An 18,803-nucleotide genomic window follows, 5' to 3' on the forward strand; every position below is an offset into this window, starting at 1 on the left:
GACAAGGCAGCCCCCTCCCCACCTGCCCCAGCAGGCCCCACCTTGCGCAGGAGCGCCCCGATGATGGCAGGGCCCTGGCACTGCAGCAGGCTCTCCTGGTTCACAGCGTGGCCCTGCAGGAAGTTCCGCAGCATCAGCAGAAAGGCAGCCACCGCGTTCCTCTCCATTCGCTCCTCTGCCGGTCGCCAGGAAGGGGACAGATGTGTGTCAAGGGCATGCCAGTGGCCACAGAGACTTCAGGCACCCCAGCCCCCCATCATGCTAAGATTGCCTCCCCATAACCCAGGTACCAGGGACACTTACCTGAGGACTTACTCAGTGGGAGTAGCAGGCCCTGGGTGTTGTGGCCAGAGGTCAGCTCAGGTCCCACAAGGTCATGTGTTTCAGCTGGACCTGCCTCAGCCTCTTGGGGCTGTGTAGCCACTCGCTCCAGCAGGGGCAGCAGGGCACCCATGCCTCCCACACAGTTCACCACATCCTGAAAGGTAGGGGTCTGGCTGTGAGAAGGCAGCTCCCAGCTGTTACCTGACCCACTCCACCCCAGCACACCCTCCAGTCGGAGAACCTGGGTCCAGGGAAGTTTTGCTTTGGGACCCAGGTGTCCTAAAGTCTTCCTGGGGCACAGTGCCACTCTCTACCCGCCCTGTGCACATGTGCCCGTGCTCACGCCTCCTGCACACACCGCCCACATGTGTACACACACCTTCACATCCCAGGTCTCCACTCTATGGCCCGTCAGGCGGCCATCCAGCCCGTGGCCAGGGGACAGGTCCAGGCAGATGTTGTTCTTACAGGCCTGGGGGCAGGATATGAGCAGGCAGCAAGGGTCAGTTGGAGGAGGGGTCAGCAGACAGAGTGTGGGAGCCAGGGGCAGGTAGCAAGGTCGAGCCAACTGCCTCCCCCCAGTACCTGAGGTGAGTAATGGAGAAGCAGCTTGGTGCCGAGCTCATGCAGTTCACCTTCGGGCTTGAAGGGTGCTGTCTCATTGGGCCCTGGGGGGTGAGCAGGGGGCTTCAGACCTGGCTGGGCCTCTGGCCAAACCCCATCCAGAGCCCACATCTTCTTTGTCTAATCAGAGGACCCCCCAGGGATGCCTTCTCTCCCCAGACCCCTTGTTTCTGGCCTGGGCACTTTATAAGTCCAATCACTCAGCTCTGGGACACTAGGGGTGGGGGTGGAGGGTGGGGGGATGGGCCACATACCTAAGTTGTACAGGACCTGCAAGGACGCCTCCTGCAGGGCTTCATGGAAGATGGCCACGGCCCCCAACTCGCCCTCCAGGGATGTGGGGCTACCCCACCGAGTGTCCTGTGTGCCTGCAAGGGTGGAGCTGATGCTGCCCTCCTGCAGGGGGGCCACCAGCCCGGACCCCCAGCCAAGCCCTGTGGTGGCTGGGACTGACTGGGAGCGGATGAGGGAGGGGTGCGTATGAGCCAGGGCAGTGGGGACTGGCGGCGCAGGCAGCCCCGTGGTGGTGGTCGTCGTGCGGTGCCCAGCGGAGCCGATACAGCAGGAGGAGAAGGGCTGCGGGGCCAGGGTTGGGGGCGTGGTCAGGTCACAGCAAAGCCTGGGGCTCCACTGCATCCAGTTCCACAGTGACCCCCACAGCTGCAGTCCCCAGAGGCTGAAGTCTGAGGCCCCTCCCTGTCCAAGTACCCCCAGTTACCCAAGGCCTCCCCAAACCCAGCTTGGTACACCTACCTCACTGAGGGACGGGCAGCGCAGGGGCGCGGTTTTGACCAGATGGCCATCTTTGTAGACAGAGACCAGGTTCTTATGGCTGAAGAGCAGGCGTCCAGGCACATGGACGATGGCCACACAGTGCTAGAACAGAAGCTACGTCAGGCCATCCACAGGTTGGGGCTGGTGCCCCTTCCACCCCCCTGGGGCAGACAACGAAGGAGGCTCACCCAGGCAGAGTCGGCAAAGGACACTTCAGGCAAGCTCATGGTCAAGTAATCCTTCCGGGTGCACACTGCCACCACTAGGGTCCCAGCCGCCGTGAAGAAGGCCTCAAACCCTGAGCCACTGCTGGTGAAGAAGCTGGGGGCAGGCCAAGCCAGTTATGCCTGCTGGTTCTCCTTCTCACCCTGGCACTCTGCCCTGGTCCCTGGCAGTCACCCACCTGTACAGCTGCTTCCGCTGGAGTGGCCGGGAGGAAGCCGGGGCAGCCACTGCAGCCGTGGGGTGCAGACAGAGCCAGGCATGGAAAGTGAAGCCAGTTCCTGGCCATCGCTGCACAGAGGGCACCATGATACCCGCCATGCTGGGTGTGAGGTCAAAATAGCGTAGGGCTCGTGCAGGGCCCTGGTGCCGAGCCATGCCTGATAACGCACGAATGATGGCACCTGCGTGTCGGGCATTGCCAGCCTCAGCTCCACCCGGCCCTGAGTCCAGCCCTGGTGGGGGGCGAAGCAGGCGACGAAGCTCCAAGGGCCTTAGTGACACGCGGCCCAGTGCTTGCAGCAGCGCCAGCAGCTGCTCCTGGCAGCGGGCCCCCAGGGCTTCCCCCATGCTGAGCGTCTCCAACAGGCAGTCTACAAGGCCAGCCTGCACGCACGTGGCACGGCTGGCGGGGCAGCTGTCACAGAGCCACCAGAGGCGTTGTGCTAGGAAGAGCCGCAGCTCAGCCGTGGGCAGTGCCGGCAGCCACTGCATCAGCACCAGCACCGGCTGCTCGTTGCGGATTGGTGGTGGCGGACATATGCTGTGGTCACCCTCCACGGCCTGTGGGTGGAGAGAATGTGATAGTTCCCAGGCAACTGGCATGGAACAAGCCAACAGTGGGACTTCCTGTCTCAGTTTACTAGCCTACAACAGGGGAAGGCGATGCATGCCCCTTCCCTACCCCGCATCCGCTCACGGGTTGTGTCTGAGGCTCAGGAAAGTCAGAGGTGCGTGCATGACCGTCAGTACTAACAACAGTCCTTTAGCCCCATTAACCCCGAGCCTTGGCTTTCGTTCTGGGTTGGCCCAAACCCCAACTGTGTGTCCCCAGGATAATCCCGGGGCTTGCTAACATGCAGCAGCCTCCAGGCCCCATGCAATCTGGAATCCTCACCCCAGTGACACTGACACACATGTTCAGCCACAGGTCACAATATGTACTGGCCACAGTCAACACAGTCCCCCAAGGTGGAGAGCTGGCCTTCTGTGGTGGCCCTGACTCAGTCCTGGCTGCCCTTGGGACGTTGACACAAGCCCTTGCCCTCACCATGTTGAGCAGCTCTTGCAACAGCCGATGGGTAGGGGGACCATGGCTCTGCAGAACCTCGTGCAGATGAGGGTAGCCGATGCGCTCCTTGAACACCTCCTGTGCAGGGTTATGTGGGGAGGACGTGAGCATGGATGTGGGCCCAGGGCAAACTCACACCCCACGGGAACCCTGGAGGAGGCAGCTGCTTTCAGGGCCCCTCGCCGGGCTCTGCCTCTGGGTCACCATGCTGAAAGGTAGAGGGCTGTGCAGGGATGCCGGGGGCATGGACCCATCTCAGAAGGCTGCAGATGGCCACCACCCCACAAATGTCCTTCCCCCATGCAGCTCTGACCCAGGATATCCAGCTCCCAGGACCAACTGGTGACCATGCCCACCCAGAGGCCTGAGCTGCACCCCCAGAGGGCACGACGGCCACCTCCCCAGCTCACCTGCTCCAGTAGCCACCAACCAAGCCAGTTCTGGGGCCACGTGGTCAATTTAATGCCCACTCCACACCCCTACTGCAGGAGGCCTGCAGTGTCCTCACCTTGGCCGAAGGGGAGCCACTCATGATGCAGGTCAGCACTCTGACTACGTGGACTGCAATGGCATCTGTGTCCTGGTCCAGTACCTTGGGGTGGGGAGGAGCAGTCAGGAGACGCAGGAGCCAGGGCATCGCAGCTCGCAGCACCCTGCAGTCAAAGGGGTCTAGGGCCAGGAACAGGTGCCCCACGGCAGGTAGCTGTGCTGGACTGGGGCCCTGGGAGTGTGGCAAGCCTGTCTGGGCACCAGGCCCTCTACTCTTTGCCCAAACTGCTGTGCCCCTCACCCTGACCCTAGGGCCCTCTCTGAGCAGTTTGGCAAGACCTACTCTGACAAGGAGGCCAGGGAAGGAACCAAGGCTGGGAAGGATCTCATTGGGACAGATCCACAGTGGACCCTCTTGCCACACCCCTCTGCCCCCCACTGTCTGATGGACTTATGGGCCTCAATCCCCACACATCCCCACCCAAGTTAGACACACATATGCAGGCAGGCTGGCAAGTGCCCCATCACCCATGATGATTGACAGAGGGTCGGGGAATTTAGGGACAATCAATCACAGGATGTTAGAACCGGAAGAACCTTCGAGACCTTTGCGTCTTACCCTGCCCCTCATTCCCTAGATCCAGGTGGGGACACTAGGGCGCACCCTGGCTGAACCCAATAGCCAGAGGCATGCAACTCGCTCATCCTGCCCCACCCAAGGGGGTGAGGGGTCACAAGGGCTTGCAGGGTTGTCAGCAGGTGCTGAGCTGTATATTGGCTCCCTGGGGCCTTTGGCCCCAGCTATGCCTGACTCCCCAGCTGACATCAGGCCACCTTCTTCCCTTCTCCAGGCCTGTTTCCTCATCTTAAAAACCAGGGGTCTCGCCTGCCTTGCCTGCTTTGTAGATAGACAACATGCAGGCACTCAGAAAACAGCCAAGTGCATCAGACAAGGGGGGCTGCCTCATGAGGACAAAGCCAGAGTGGGGCTCTGGAGGTTGGGGCCCAGGCACTGAGCCACCAGAGAGAAGGTATGCCATGTGGAGCCCGATACCCTGCACCCTGCAGCCCCCATGCAGGGAGCACATCAGGAGGGGATGGGAGGACGAGGACTCCCAGTGACCTGCTTAGGGCAGGTGCAAGGATCCATGGAAAGAAGTGGCCCCATGTGGGAGACCTCCGTCTCCGTGAGGGCTACAGCCAAACCCCTGCATAGCTATCTGGGTGTCTGTTTCCCCTTCTGTAAAATAGGAGTGGGTGGTTAAGTTTCGAAGGTTCCCTCCAGCTCGGCACAGCCAAACCCCAGTTCCCAAAAGCAATACAAGGCAGGAAACAGATCACTCTTGCCCAATTCCCGAGGATGGGGACTTGTAAGGTGAGTGAGACAGGAAGGGGGCCCTGGCCCCATCACCAGGCCACACCAGGCCTTACTCCCTGCATAGTGCAGGCAGGGCTCGAAGAGGGAGCCCAGGAGATGGGTGCCTGAGCTGGTCAGCCCCAGGGTGGTACCTTCTGGACATCGGGCTCGGTCAGTAACCGGGTAGCCAGGTCACTGTCCCCCTCAGGGGGCGCCCGGGCCTGCAGGTACAGCTGTGGGGGAGGGGGGCATAGGAGGTAGAGGAGAGAGAAGGAGGAAGATGAGGGAAGGGCAGGTTAGAGTAGGACCTGGGACAGCTGCCCGGGCTCTGCCCCGGAGGGAAGGATGCACCCTGAGCCCCACGCTGAGTGCCCCGCCAGGACCTAGGGAAGGGGTGGGGGGGGGTGGGGGGGAGAGCTCAGCCACCCCATATCTTGCTTAGAGGCAGAGTCTGGGGTGGTTAAGTGGGCAAAAGTAGGCACTTCATCCAAACAGCTGAGCCGCCCTCCTGCTCCTGGACTTAGGACGGGGGAAGGGGGAAACACAACAGCCCCCTCTTGTGGGGTACAGAGCCATCCTCAGCCCCAGGCCCTCCTAGTGAACTGCAGGCCATCCCACCAGCTGTGCCCACCAGCCTGGTGCAGCCCACGTTTGCTCAGCCGCAGCTCAGCACCCACACGTGGTCCCCTCAGCCCCTGGGTTCCAAGCCCTCCACCCCAGTCTGGGTCCTGCCCACCTTGCTGTTCTGGATGAGGCGAGTAAGGTGTTCAAAGCAATTGTTGCTGAGGAAGGTGGCCTGCAGCACTGGCCGGTCCTCGCATGCCAGCATCATAGGGATGGCGTCTGTGGAGGGGTCAAAGGTCAACCTTGCCCAATCTCCTCCCAGTAGCACCCCCCGGTCAGCCTTAAACCTTCTTCCCCATACTGCCCAGTCCAGCCTTTCCATCATCACTTGGACTTTTGCCTCCTGGTACAACCTCCCCAAGAGCCTGGGAGCCCATACCCACCGAGCATGCTGACTCGTAGGGTGACAAGGGCCTCTTCAGGGCCTGGGCTTGGCCCAGCTGGCCAATCAGCATTAAGGATGCGGAAGTAACCCTCAAGCAGGGCGCGGAGCTCTGGACCTCGGGGGGGTGTGTGGCTGGCATGCAGGACATGTACTGTGCCCACCAGGGCCTCTAGCGCCAGCGGCACTAGGCGGGGGTCTTGAGCTGGCCCACAGCCCCAGCCCTGCACCACACCCAGCAAGCCCTGCACAGAGCCAGCACTCACAGCCGTCTGCCCATTCTCCTGCAGGTGTGGACAGAGACAGGCAATGGGCAAGGAGCTCACCCAGCAGAGAGACCCTGAGACGGTCACCCTCTGGCCCGTAGGCTCCTCCAGCCTACCTTCCCTCCTGCAAGGACAGCACCAAAGAGGTGGATGAGACGTAGCAGCAGCATGGGAGGCAAGTGGTCTGCATCCTGCAGGCTCTCTGGGTAGGGTGGGGTGGGCAGGACAGGACAGGACAACATCACCAAGTTGGCAGGGCTGTGGATCTACCAGGGGTCTATATAAGAGGTGGGAGCTCTGGAGTGGGGGTGGGGGCTGGGAGGCCCATTCTCAGGGAGAAGACCTGGTTCTGCACTGAAGGGGGAAGAAACGTCATAGCTCTATACTGGGGATCTGAGGGGGACACAGCCCTTCTTTGGGGAACTTATAAGGGAACATGATCTTGCCCTGAGAGCCTAGCCAGCTCCCCAGTTCCTTACTCCACAAAGTGGAGACCTCAGGTGAGCACATCCACTTACTCGCATCCCCATGGCAACCCAGGGTTTAGTTTCTCAGATGCAAATCTTCTGGTCCCTCTGCCCTGTGACAGTTGGAGCTTCCCCCAGTGACCTGCTCTAAGGACCCTGCTGTCTCTGGTATACAGATGCTACCTGTGCCCCCGCTGGGGACTTTTAGGGGCTTTCACAGCCTCATATGTAGAATGGACAGGATGCTAGGCCACAGACTGAAACCCAGAGAGCAGAAAGGTACCAGCCCTTGGTCAAATGGGTGATGTGGGGGTGGGGGAGCGAGAACAGGGCTGGCTTGATTCAGGTGTGGAGGAGTGGGAGGCCTCCTGGAGGCAGAGCTTTTGAGATGAGGCCTAGGAGTGCAGTTGGCAGTTGGCCTGTGAACGGAGAGGAAACAGTGGGCAAAGACCCAGAGGTGGTTACCTAGCTGCATTCTAGGAATGAGGGGACATGACCATGGCTGGGGTGCAGAGAGCGAGTGGGGCTGGAAAGGAAGGCTGTGGCGAGAAGCAGGATTTGATCCTGAGGGTGTCAGGCCACCACTGGGGCATTTAGAGTGGCAGGAACAAAATCTGGTGTGTTTTGAGAAGAGCACTCAGGCCGTGGGAGAATGGAGGCGGGGGAGAATGGACCCAGGCCAGCAACTCCATGGCGTATCCCAGCGACAATGAAATACTTTCTATCCCAATAAGCTACCAGCTTCCTAAGCCCAGCTGCCCCTGTCCAGGCAGCATCCCACCTCGAGCCCACCTAAAATCTTGGCCAGCCTCCCTCGAATGAGAGAAGAAAGGTGACCCAGGAGAAGAGGGTCCCCAGGGAGAACAGGTGACCAGAGACACCCTGCGGGGTGAGCTCCTCCATGAGTGAGGGAGCAGGTGGGTACTGGAGACACCTCATATAGACATTGTCTTCAGGAGGGGTGGAGGCTGAGTGGAGGCTACGGGGACAAAGGGATTGGACCAGGGAGTTTTAAGATGGTCCAGATCAGAGTGGGGTACAAGGGGTTGTGGGGACCCAGGAGATGGGAGGGAAGGGAAATCAACGCCCCCACCTGATGAGAGGCCTTCACTACCGCCCAGAAATTACTCATTTTGCCCAGTCATGCCCTTTCTCTCCTTTCTGCCCCTGAACCCCTTCAAATTCATGGGGTTCTCCCAGACCCAGGTGCAGCCACCACTAAGTGGGTCCTGTCCAGTGTAAGGGTTGGGGAGCTGCAGGAACGGGTTCAGGTTTAGGGGGTGGGGCCAAGTGGGCGGGGGCGGGGCCTGACCTCGGAAGAAGGCGCTGAATTCACAGGGCAAAGCGGCAGGACGGAACTTGTATTTGCTCTTCTCCTTGGCACTGATGACTTCCCTGGGGGTGGAGGTGGGGTGGGCAGGGGCAGGGTGAGGCCAGGCACCTTGCCCCTCCTCAGTCACCCTCCCTTCACCAGCCTGCAAACAGCCACCTTTCCCTCTACAGCCAGCACCATCGTCTCCCCATCCCCTTCTGGGCTCTCACCCGCTGTGCTGGCGGCGCCAGGTCTGGTAGGGGTCAAAGAGGCCCTCACACAGGAGGAAGGCATGCAGGGCCACGTCCTCCAGCTGGGGCCCCCGGCCTTCCTGCTGTGGTGGGTGTCCTTTCAGCTGTAGGCACAGGGAGAGAGTGGAAGGGGGTATGCTGGGCAATGGCTACCACTTGCCGTCCTCCCCGCCCCCCCCCCCAGGTAGAGCCCACATTACCTCGGCCATCAACCGGGTCAGCAGTGCCAGCACCCGAGGCACCAGCACCCGGCCCCGGCCCGCCTGCACATTCTCCAGGTTCCTGGGGAGTGAATGAAGAGAAAGGTCACAGCAGCATGCCAGTGCCCCCTCTGGCCTTCAGTTCCACGCCACCCCACCTTGGGGAGGACAACAGGGACTCACCTGCAGAGGATGATGAAGAGCTTGAGCAGCAGCAGGGCTTGCTCCAGGTCCCCCTCGTCCAGCTGCTTGGCCAACGTATGCAGCGCGTCCAGCGGAAGCAGGGGCACCTCTGCACCTGCTTCCTCCGGCCTGCAGGGAGGCGGGAGGGGTCACTGGGGCACCAAGGACCCCTCAGTATCCCCTCCCCTTGTAGCTCCAGCCTCACCTGCGTGGCTCCAGGGAGGACAGTGAGATGCTCTTCTCGAAGGTACCCACAAAGGCCTTCAGCCACTGCTGCAGGTACCCCAGGTCCTTCTGCAGTTTCGAGGAAACGGATGGCAACAGAAGGGGTACAGTGACAGTGGGGGACAAGGGGATATAGACAGAAGAGGGGAGTGAATGAAGGTGGACACGGGGTGGACAGAGATAGGAGGCAGAGCAGTGGGAGTGAGAAAGGAGGTGAGGGATAGTGTGGGAGGAGGGAGGACAGGAAGTTGGAAGGTTAGCATCAGAGAACTGGCGTACATTGACCCGTCTCCCAGGTCCCCCATCTGCTTTGCAGTCTCTTGCTCCCACCTCTCTAACCCTTGGGGACCCAGGCGGGCCTGACACAGGCAGGGGAGGGGCTTAAGCGTGTACATGCCTTGGGTGTGGCTAAGGCCCACAAGGGTGCGGGGGCTGAAGGTTTTCCACCCATCAGCCAACCCTGACCCTTCAAAGCCTTGGGCTCTTGCCTGCCACCTTCTCCCAGCCCAGCAGCCACCACCTCCAGGAAACTTTCCTTGACTGTAGATCCTAGGGCGCATGTGCACTATCGGCCAGGCAGACCCATGTACACGCACATCTCCCGCACATCCCTCGCCCTGGGAATCTCCGCCCACCCTGACTGGTTACCTGGACCCCAGGCCCCAGAGCTGGTTCCATGGGCAAGAGGGGCAGCGGCTGGGCCCAGCCCGAGTCTGGGAGCTGCCAGGGAAACTTTTGATATGAACGGGGAAACGTCCCCTCAGGCCCCAGTCAGGGCAGGAAGCGCAGAGTCACGGTGGGGGAGGGAGGCCGCTTCCTCCCGGCAGGCGACCGCAGGGATGTGGGGGGGCCCAGGGCACCCAGGGCCCAGAAAGAGAAGCTGTGAGGGACCTGGCCCAGCCGTAGGGGTGGAGCCTGGAGCGCAAAGGGGTGGAGTCACACTGCCTTTTGGGGTGGGGTTGGGCAATTGTGGACCTGAGGCTAGTTTTACAGGCATGAGATGGGGGCCTAGAGTCTGGGCAGGCCTAACTAGGCACAGGTTCTGATCCCTGATGCTATAGTGCCCTTTATTCAAGGCACCTACAGCTCCCTGACCTGGGTCCAAGGCGACTATGTAGAGGACTCATCCATATTGTTGCCCTGCCCCCCTCCCATGTCCTGTCCACCGTACCTAACCGGGCTGGTCTTTTTGCTCAGGGACATAGCTGATTAAATCTTGGCCTACTTCTAATCTGCCCTAACCTCTAAGCCCCTCCCAGGCCACGGAGTAGGTCCTGGACTGGACTTGAGTGAGTGCTCCTCTTATCCTGCCCTGTCTCCCTCCATGCTGGCCCCATCTGGAGCTCCACCCCAACCAGTTGAGTCCAGAAGGCACCTGTCTTTCCCAGGGGCAGAGGGGTAGGCTCAGGACAAATGGGACACATCATAGAGCACCCAGTAACCTGAGGCTTCTCCCCAGAATCCACAGACCTCAACTCAAGGACTTCCAGAACTGCCTTTGGATGGATGGCTAATATTTACCACCAGTGCACCCCAGACCACAGGGCCAGGACTGAATACGCCCCAGGGGAGGGGGCCTGGCTCCAGCAGACTGAGCCAGGCCCCAAAAAAACCTAGGGAGAGCCACCCTCTGCCATGTGGTTGGGCACCTTCCGACCGCATTCTGTCACAGATGTGAGGCCCAGGCAACTCAGAGAGGGGCTAGGGCCACCAAGGTGCAGGCTGACACCACCGTGACTCTTTGTCTGTTAGGTACTTTTGGTGACCTCTCTACCCTCTGCAGCAAGGACACCAAAATGCCCAACCCTGAAATAAGAGCAGGCCAGGCCTCTTAGACCATTTCTTCTGAACTCTTCCCATTACAGATGGGGAACTGGGGAGGTCCCCGAGGGGATGCCTCATCCACTACCACAGCTTCAGCTGCACCTTTGAAGATGCTGAAAGCCAGACCTTTGTTCTAGGCCAGGATCACTCCTGGTTGTCAGCCGCTGGCTCGAGATGACCATGTGACCCCTGATCCCAGCTTCTGTGACCCCACAGATCCCTGTCTACCTTCAAACTTGTCCCAACACCATCCTCTGCTCATCTACCCCCAAACCACCCTCAGTTGTCTCTCATCCAAAATGTGGATCCTAGAAGCCCAAATTTGACCATGTTTCCCCACCCTGACCAGAGGATAAAGGCTCAGCAGCTGAGCCTAGCATTCCAGACCCGTCTGTGGTTCACATCCTCCTGTCCAGGCCTCTGCCCCACTGCTGTCTGTGACTTGGGCTTTTGGTACTTAAGCAGGAACCTCGCACGCTCCCTGTGACCATCACCTGGATAGGTCCTTCCAGACCCAGGAGGGCTCAAACGCTGCATACCCCCACTTTCTGTCTTAGACCCAGGCCGTCCAGTCCTACAAACTTCCAGCAGGTCCAGGCTGGGTTCAGGGCTGAGGCCATCAAGGCACCATCCATGGGCTGTGGATGGGGCCTGAGGGGTCTCTAAAGCACAGTACTAGGCAGGGGTAGGGATAGCTGCCCGTCCTGCCTCCGGGAATCTCACCTCTTGTCCCAGGGCGGCCTCAGCATGGCTCTGACCTGGGCCCTGTGGCTTGAGGCTGCAGTATCTGTCTTATGAGAGCCCCTGCAGGGGCCAGTACCAAGAGGCAGGGCAGGGTAGGGGTCCTTGCGCATGGTGGCAGTGCTGCCTGTGGAGTCTCCCAAGGGCTGGTTAGGCCCAAACAGTTCCTGGGTTCTGCCACCCCCCAGAACTCTGAGGTAACCTCAGAGGGAGGGGTGAAGGCAGGCAGCTGTGGCATGGATGTGTGAATGAGACTGTCTGCCAAGGGGACAGGGACCACTGAGGTGTCTGACACCGTGCTGCCCTGAGACCTGCTTGCCCTAACCCAAGTCTGACATCAGCCCTGGCTTGCCCTGTGTCTTAACTCAGGGCCAGGATCTTGCCTCAAATTGCTCATGCCCACCCTATCACCACCTCACTGGGGGTTAACAATGGGGCAATACACAGAAATTCCTTAAATAGCATCTGGCACCTCCAGTACACATCAGTTACCACCACTGTCTCAGCAGCTAGTCACCCCCCCACCACAAGCTTTAGGGCGAGCCCACAGTCTCCCCTCACATCTGAAGCCCCACTTGGGTGGTGCCTTCATCTCCAGCCTGGGCACACATGCTCACTGGATGCCCCAGCCCAAGGATATTTATCACTCACGGTCCCACCCCCACAGGCCTGCATGTGCTTTGCTTTGTTTCCTCCGCCTAAATGCTCAGCATCAGAGCCAGCACCTTTCCCAAGACCCACCCATGTCTGGTGCTTCAGAGGTTGGGGTTGTCAAATTGAATGTGGTTGAGGGCACGGGTTCTGGAGTCCAGACCTGGTTCTCACACGTGGTAGCTTGTTACTAAACATTAGTCTTTTTGCACTTCAACTGCCTCCTTAAAACCATCCCTTTGCTTAACTGGTAAGGGCTCTCCCAACATACCCACCAGCGTGTGGTAAGGTCAGTGGGAGCTCTGCACTCCCAAGCCCCTGGCATTCTAGGGCAACACTCATCTTCCCACCCACCTCCGTGAGTGACAGATGAGTGGCAGACCTAGGCTCACTGGCAGAGCCAAGGTCTCAGGGGCCACTCGCCAGCTGGCTGTCGCAGGCAGATGGAATGGGAGCGTCTTGGTGGGCCCCAGGATAGTGCTAAGAGCAGGGTGAGGAGAGGAGAATAGAAGCTCCACACTGGTGACTCCTCCCAGTCAGAGCTTGGGTGGTGTGAGCACCCCATCTCCTGGAAGAGGCAAGCAGATATGGGGTAGAGTGGGGTCTGATCAGGACGACCTCTTTCAGGCCTTGGGGTCTCCCCACTCAGCATCAGGAGGAGGATGGCCATATGAAGCCACGGGTGGCTTCTGGCTATATCAAGACTGGAGGTCAGACTTGGAGGACCTCAGACGAGGAGGTCCTCCAAGCAGGAGGATGGAGACTTTGCCAGGGGCAAGGAAAACTGAGAGGAGTGGACCAAGTGCCCAGGTGGCTGGGCCAGTCTCTCCCTGTAACTTAAGGAGGGGGTCCTTAAAGGGGTGGACCTTCTGGTCTCCATAACACCTCCCAGGGCTTAACCTTCCCCTTGTCCTATCATTATGGAAAACAGAAATTTCCTTCCAGGGTCCCCATAGTAACCGACCCTGTTTCCATGGGGACCCCACAATTCCACATCAGCTCCCCAGTTGCCATAACAACTCCAGGGATTACCAGCCTTTCCCTCAACCCTGGGCTCTGTGCTACTCTGCCCATATCCTCAGTTCTGTCCCCTTCAGTTGCCTTGGTAATGAAGACAGGGAGGGGGAAATCCCTGGTTGCCCCTGTGAGGTATGGAGGGGCCCAAGCACCACGGAGGCTATTCCACCTCCTTTTTCCCATTCCAATAGGGTAAACTGAGGCAAAGGAAGGAATATGACCCAGCTAAGGTGCCAGAAGAAGCAGAGGGCCTGACTACATTTCCATGAGGCCAATGGATAGAACTCATGTCAAGGGTGAGGGACCAGGGAGGTGTGGGCAGAGCAAGGTCAACTCCAGCTTTGACCTGACCTCCCTGGAACCGAGTCCTCAATGGTAAAATTGGAAAGTTCAACCTGGGCTCCCCACCTATAACCTGAATGTTTGTCCTATCCTGACCTTTGTGACCTGAGTGCCCGCAACTCTAGTGCCCCCCCCCAGTGCTCCCTTTCACTAGGGGCTTTTGAGTGACACCACTGCTCCATAGGAAAAGGGGCTACTCATTTGCATGTTATTTTGCATCACCTTTACATGCTGCCCAACTACCAGCTTTCTGGGTGCTGTTTCCAATCCTCTTATCCTCTCACCCCCTTCCTATGCTCCCTGGGGAAATCCTGGTGGGTTGAGTCCTCTGGATATGCCCCCTACCAGTCCCCAGGCCTCCCCCTCACTCCTGACAACTTGCCTCTCAAATTTCCCACCATCATGTTCTCATTCCTGCTGTTCCTGTCCCCTCAGCTTTCAAGGCCCAAACTCGGCCTCCTCTGGCATGACTTTCTTGATCGGTCACTGCTATGGCTCTCTCCTCTGTCCAGCCATTTAGCTGGACCCAAGGAGCACCTACTAAATGGGAGGTGCTGGAGAACCACAGAATAGCAAGCACAATGAAGGTTCAAATGACCTTGGTACGACCCTGCCTTGGTTTCCCCACTAGGGCCCTAAGGGACTCAGACTGAATGATGACCAAAGGCACGTGGCCCTCCATCCTCCTCCTTCAGTAGCCACCCACAGCCCCTCCCTCACTCACGGCCCCCCAGCTGAGCAGGGCACACGGAGGTAGGAGGTGGGTAGGTCTGAAACTGGGGTCTGTAAGGGGAAAGGAAGGGCAGAAAGGGGGTTGTTCCCCAGGGCAGGCCACGATCCACAACTGGGGAAACAGGTTTGCCAGCTGATGTCAGCTCTCACTGCTGAAGGGAGAGGCACAGGTGTTGGGGAGCCTTCAGGCTGAGTGGCTGGCCAACTCTGGGGTCTCTTAATATCCTTTATCAGTTCAACCCCTTCCCTTATCTTGTCCCCACCCCCAAGCACACACACAACAGGTCCCTAGCAGGACGCTAAGCAGAAGCGCCACCACTCCCTGGGAGCCAGCACCGAGGGGTGGGGAGGGTATTCCGGGAGCAAGAGCAGCACCAAGTGGGCAGGAAGGTGGTGCAGAGCTTCCTCTCCCCCCCGGTAGCGCGGCCCCGCCTGGCTCCCGGTTCACACTCACATCCTGGATTTGTTTGCCAGGCCCCAGGCTGCCCCCTGCCTCTCCAGGCATCCAAGGCTACAACCAGCCAAACTGTGCCCCATACCTGTCTTTTGAGGTGAGGAGCTGGGGGTGGGGGTGGGGAGGGGACTCAGCACCAATGAGTGCTAAACACCTCCTGAGGAAACAGCGGGGCTGACCGTTTGCAGAGCTCATTTAGAAGGGGTAGCAGGAGGCAACCATGCAGGAGCTACAGTCCTGGGAGACTACGAAGACTCCCTCCCCCAGCAGCACCCCATCTAGCCTGAAGACCCTCCACTAACATCCCTCAGACTCATCATCTGGTTCAAGCCCCCCTTCACCTAGTCACAGGTCAAGAAACTGAGTACCAAGAACCTGCTCAAAGCCACAGAGGCCATCAGAGGCATGATAGCCAGAGGGAGGTTTCCTTCCAAATCTTTTTCTCCCTCACAAAGACCAACCCTTAGAGATGGAGATAGAGGCTGTGGTGAGGAGACCCAGTGGGGCCAGGGAAGCAGGAGGCCTGGACCAGCCATACTTGCTACCCCTCTGCAGACTGCAGGCTACGTCTGAGGACAAGGCTGTACCCAACTTACAGAGAGGGAAGCCCAGAGATATAAAGAGCTTGTCCCGGGTCACACCAAATAAGGACTCTACGCAATGCCTCCTGCCAGGGGCCTGGACTTCTCACCCAGTGGACTCTAGAAGCTGTGGCCCTTATGGCCTGGATTCCAGGTCCCTGGGGCCCCAGACCCAGCCTGCAGTCCTGGGAGACAGTGGGCCAGCCTCTTTACAAAGGGCCAGCTGATCTGAGCATGTACTTCCCCCCAGTGATGAGATCAGAGGGACACAATAGTCCATTGTACCAAGGGCACACCTGAGCCAGGAGCATGATGCCAGGCAGGTGCAGGGAGGAAAGCTGGTGCTGGGTGAAGGGGAGGTGAGAGTTACCCTGGGATCCCTTTCTGTGGTGGATGCAGGAGGAAAGTGGGCTCAATGTGTGTGAGACAGGGTTTGGGGGACACTTGGTTCTCAGCTCTGATAGGACACCTGGGTCAGTCCCTACCTTTACCTTCTGAGGCCAGGTGAGGTAGTCTCTGAGAGCTCAGGAGGAAAGGGCCTCCATCTCTTTCAAACATCCCTCCTAGCTTACCCTCCTACCCCCACACTCTGCATCCAAGGCAAATCTTTTCTTATGGCTGGACCCCTGTCCAGCCTCCAGGAGTCGGGTGGGGCCGCCTGGGGTCAGGGAGGAGCTCAAAACTACAGGTTCTGGGGAGGGGGGTGTGTGTATCTGAATTGACTCAAGTAAGCCCCCCAACCCACTCAGACCTGTTGGCCATGACCACCCAACAGGGCCGCGCCCACAGAAGGGGCAAGCCCAAATGCAAACGAAGTCTCCCTGCCCCTCCCGACCGGACCAGTCTCTCTGGTTCAGGGGCTCAGTTTCCCCATCTGTAAAAGGGGGAAGTGCCGGCTGTCTTGGTCCAAGCCCCACTTCTCCAGTACGACTCCGGTTGCGCGGTCCCCACCCAAGATTTTCTCGTGAAGTGAGCGCCAGCGAGGGTTACCCGCCCCCCGCCACCCCCGGGTATAAGTGCCAGAGGCAACGGCGGGCCGGGGGCACACACGTGTGCGGAGTCCTAGCACGCTCAGCGCGCGCGCACCTACGCGTCCCCGGTGGCGCGGGGCGCAGGTGCAGCAGGCGAGGGGCGCGTGGAGCTGGGGGCACGGCGGGCGCGGGGCGGGGCGGCCTCACCTGCGCGTAGTAGAGCAGCCACAACTTGTAGAGCCGCTCCGAAGCGGCCATGGCCCGGCCCAGCTCCGGCCCTGCTGCGCGCCACCTGCCGCCACCGCCGCCTCCTCCGCGCCGCCCGCCGGTCGCCCTCGGCCAGGCCCATGGGCGGAGGGCGTCACTCCGGGGCGGAGCGGCGCGGTACTACTGGGGTAAGTAGTACTGGCCCCCGCTGCGCTGAGCCACCCAAGTCCGCACACTCCTCCTCCTCCTCCCGGCCAGCCGCCGCCCGGCTTCCTGCACTTGGCTGCAGCCACCGCCGCCCCGCCTCTCCTGGGACCGAGCAAAGGGCGGGGAGCCTTGCGGGAGGAGGAGCCTGAGGTCGGGGCAGCCCGGGAGGGAGCCCCGCAGCCCCGCCCTCCGCAGTCCTCGCCCCGAGTAGTGCCTTAGGAACGGCCAATCTGAGCCTCCCGGACGAGTGTCGGGGTCAGGGATTCCAGACTTATCCTGCGCCTAGATCCGCTCGGGATGCCGCCCGCCTGGCTGGAATTGCCACCATTCGTGCAAGGGACAGGCTCGCGGGTTGTGGGGAAAGGAGCTGCGGGCCGCGGGCCGATGTTCAGGGTCCTTCAAGTCATGATAATAACCATGACAATCACTTGTAGAGCTTACTACGTGTCGGGTGCTGTTCTAAGCGCTTTAGGGGGAGACCAAAGTGCCACTTTTTTGCACCTACTGTTTGTGGAGCAGGATGGGAATCAGAGCAGCAGAACAAGCCCAGACTACCTCGCGGGGAGCATTGCCCTCCATCTGTCGTGCAGATCCCTGGGATATTTAGGCAATCCTCACGGGTCCCCGCCCCCAGGAAGCCTTCCTAGATGCTCTGGTGAAGGCACCCTCCACTACAGGTCCAGCACTTGTTTCACATATTTTGTTGTTTTCTTTAACCTTAAGAGGTTAGAGGCAAGAGGGTACCTTATGCCTCTGTTTTACAGGAGAAACTAAGGCCCAGGTGGTCCAAATGAGGACTACCTGGGCAGCCAAGGACAGCGTGGATGGGGACGGAGGCCTGACTGACTCAGCTGGCCCACTGCCACCATCACCCCTGGGCCCCCTTCTCTGCCTGGGAGGTGAGGGGGCCCCCTGGTGTTGGGCAGGGATCAGGCCCTTTGTTGGGGCTGGGGGAAGTTTGTGGGGCCCAGAGAGATACCATCAGTTGTAGGAATTGATAAGTCTGGAGCCCCCTAGATCTTGGGTGGCCAAGAGAAGACAGATTCTGACCCCATCCCCATCCTGTTCTGTCCTCCTGGTTTCTTGGGCAGCCTCTCCACTCTCGCCTTTTCTCCTGCCCCATCCATCCTACCACTGAGCTGACATTTCCTGAGCACTTGCTACCTGCATACCAGGTACTACTTAGATACCAGGCCCTGGCAGGGCACCCCACCTGATGCGGGGAGAGGGCACCAGAAGGCCCAGGTTAGTGAGGTCAAGAAGGTCGTTTCGGGGGAACAAGATGGAGGCCTGTGGCAAAGGGGCCTTCATCTCCCCAGATGGGAGGGAATGTAGCTTTAGGGACCCCGACGTGTTGTTAGAAGACTTGACTTCAGCCAAACGGGTCTCTCATTTGTCACGGCATGCTGATTAATGCAGGAAAGAAGACCCTGGCAGCTTCTGCTGGGGAGCAGTGCACCTGGTGACCATCTGGTACAATCGAGGCCAAACCAACTCTTAGCTTAGTTCTCAGGAACTAAGCTTGGGGGTTCCTTGGGGTCCACTGGGCCCAGGTTGGGGTTTGCTCTTCTCCAGGTTAGGTGGTCTGACCCTGGGTACTTTGCCATTCCAGGGGGGTTGGAGGCAGGAGGGGAACCTGAAGGGAAATGGCCATCTTTGCAAGCCTTGCAGTGCACAGGCTTTGTCTGAGCAGAGAGTGGACACAGAAAGGCTTAGGGTCCCATGGACATCCAGGGAGCCACTGATAGCTGGACATGAAGGGAGAGGTAGACCTTATTAGGCTAGGGTCGGAGTGACGAGTCAGAGGCGGCTTCTTGAAGGCGTTCGAGTCTTGAAGAATCAGAACAAGTGGACAAAGTTTGGGTCAGCGCATTCCACGTGGCCGGCATGGGGTGAGAGCTGTGGTTAGCGCTTAAGCAAAAAACCAGAGCGATTGATGCGCTCTACTTTCCTTCACTCAGGTCTGATTCCACTTGATGCTTTCTCGCTGATAGGCGTTGGACGCATCAAGCCTTTAGAGGCTTTTTCTTTACCCGCCCCCTCCGAGCGAGGAGAGTTATAGGACAGGAAAGGGGCGGGCCCTCC

The 18,803-nt window shown here is 59.5% G+C and overlaps 2 protein-coding genes across 4 annotated transcripts in view; one reads left to right on the forward strand and one right to left on the reverse strand.

The window, feature by feature from the left end:
- NBEAL2 (neurobeachin like 2) overlaps positions 1-16,633 on the reverse strand; it is a 28,283-nt gene extending 11,650 nt beyond the window's left edge. Inside the window, exons 1-20 of one of the 3 annotated variants that reach the window (XM_019632726.1) lie at positions 16,512-16,633; positions 8,972-9,060; positions 8,767-8,895; positions 8,584-8,665; positions 8,363-8,487; positions 8,133-8,215; positions 6,470-6,555; positions 6,089-6,371; positions 5,818-5,924; positions 5,234-5,314; positions 3,744-3,827; positions 3,215-3,313; positions 2,126-2,727; positions 1,911-2,043; positions 1,702-1,824; positions 1,203-1,524; positions 910-992; positions 704-796; positions 304-478; positions 42-175 (exon numbers count right to left, since the gene is read on the reverse strand). In XM_019632726.1, coding sequence (XP_019488271.1) covers positions 42-175; positions 304-478; positions 704-796; positions 910-992; positions 1,203-1,524; positions 1,702-1,824; positions 1,911-2,043; positions 2,126-2,727; positions 3,215-3,313; positions 3,744-3,827; positions 5,234-5,314; positions 5,818-5,924; positions 6,089-6,371; positions 6,470-6,555; positions 8,133-8,215; positions 8,363-8,487; positions 8,584-8,665; positions 8,767-8,895; positions 8,972-9,060; positions 16,512-16,562 — 2,964 coding nt within the window. In that variant the 5' untranslated portion in view covers positions 16,563-16,633. Of the gene's footprint in view, positions 1-41; positions 176-303; positions 479-703; positions 797-909; positions 993-1,202; positions 1,525-1,701; positions 1,825-1,910; positions 2,044-2,125; positions 2,728-3,214; positions 3,314-3,743; positions 3,828-5,233; positions 5,315-5,817; positions 5,925-6,088; positions 6,372-6,469; positions 6,556-8,132; positions 8,216-8,362; positions 8,488-8,583; positions 8,666-8,766; positions 8,896-8,971; positions 9,061-9,639; positions 9,732-16,511 lie in introns of those variants that run through there. The other 2 variants (XM_019632729.1, XM_019632739.1) reach the window with 2 other exon arrangements.
- Positions 16,634-18,581: 1,948 nt separating this feature from the next.
- Positions 18,582-18,803, forward strand: part of CCDC12 (coiled-coil domain containing 12) — a 47,163-nt gene continuing 46,941 nt past the window's right edge. The window contains exon 1 of the mRNA XM_019632791.1: positions 18,582-18,610. Within this exon, the coding sequence (XP_019488336.1) occupies positions 18,606-18,610 (5 nt within the window). The 5' untranslated portion in view covers positions 18,582-18,605. The remainder of the gene's footprint in view (positions 18,611-18,803) is intronic.

The sequence above is a fragment of the Hipposideros armiger genome, unplaced genomic scaffold (genome assembly GCF_001890085.2).
Source record: "Hipposideros armiger isolate ML-2016 unplaced genomic scaffold, ASM189008v1 scaffold_18, whole genome shotgun sequence".
Taxonomy (NCBI): domain Eukaryota; kingdom Metazoa; phylum Chordata; class Mammalia; order Chiroptera; family Hipposideridae; genus Hipposideros; species Hipposideros armiger.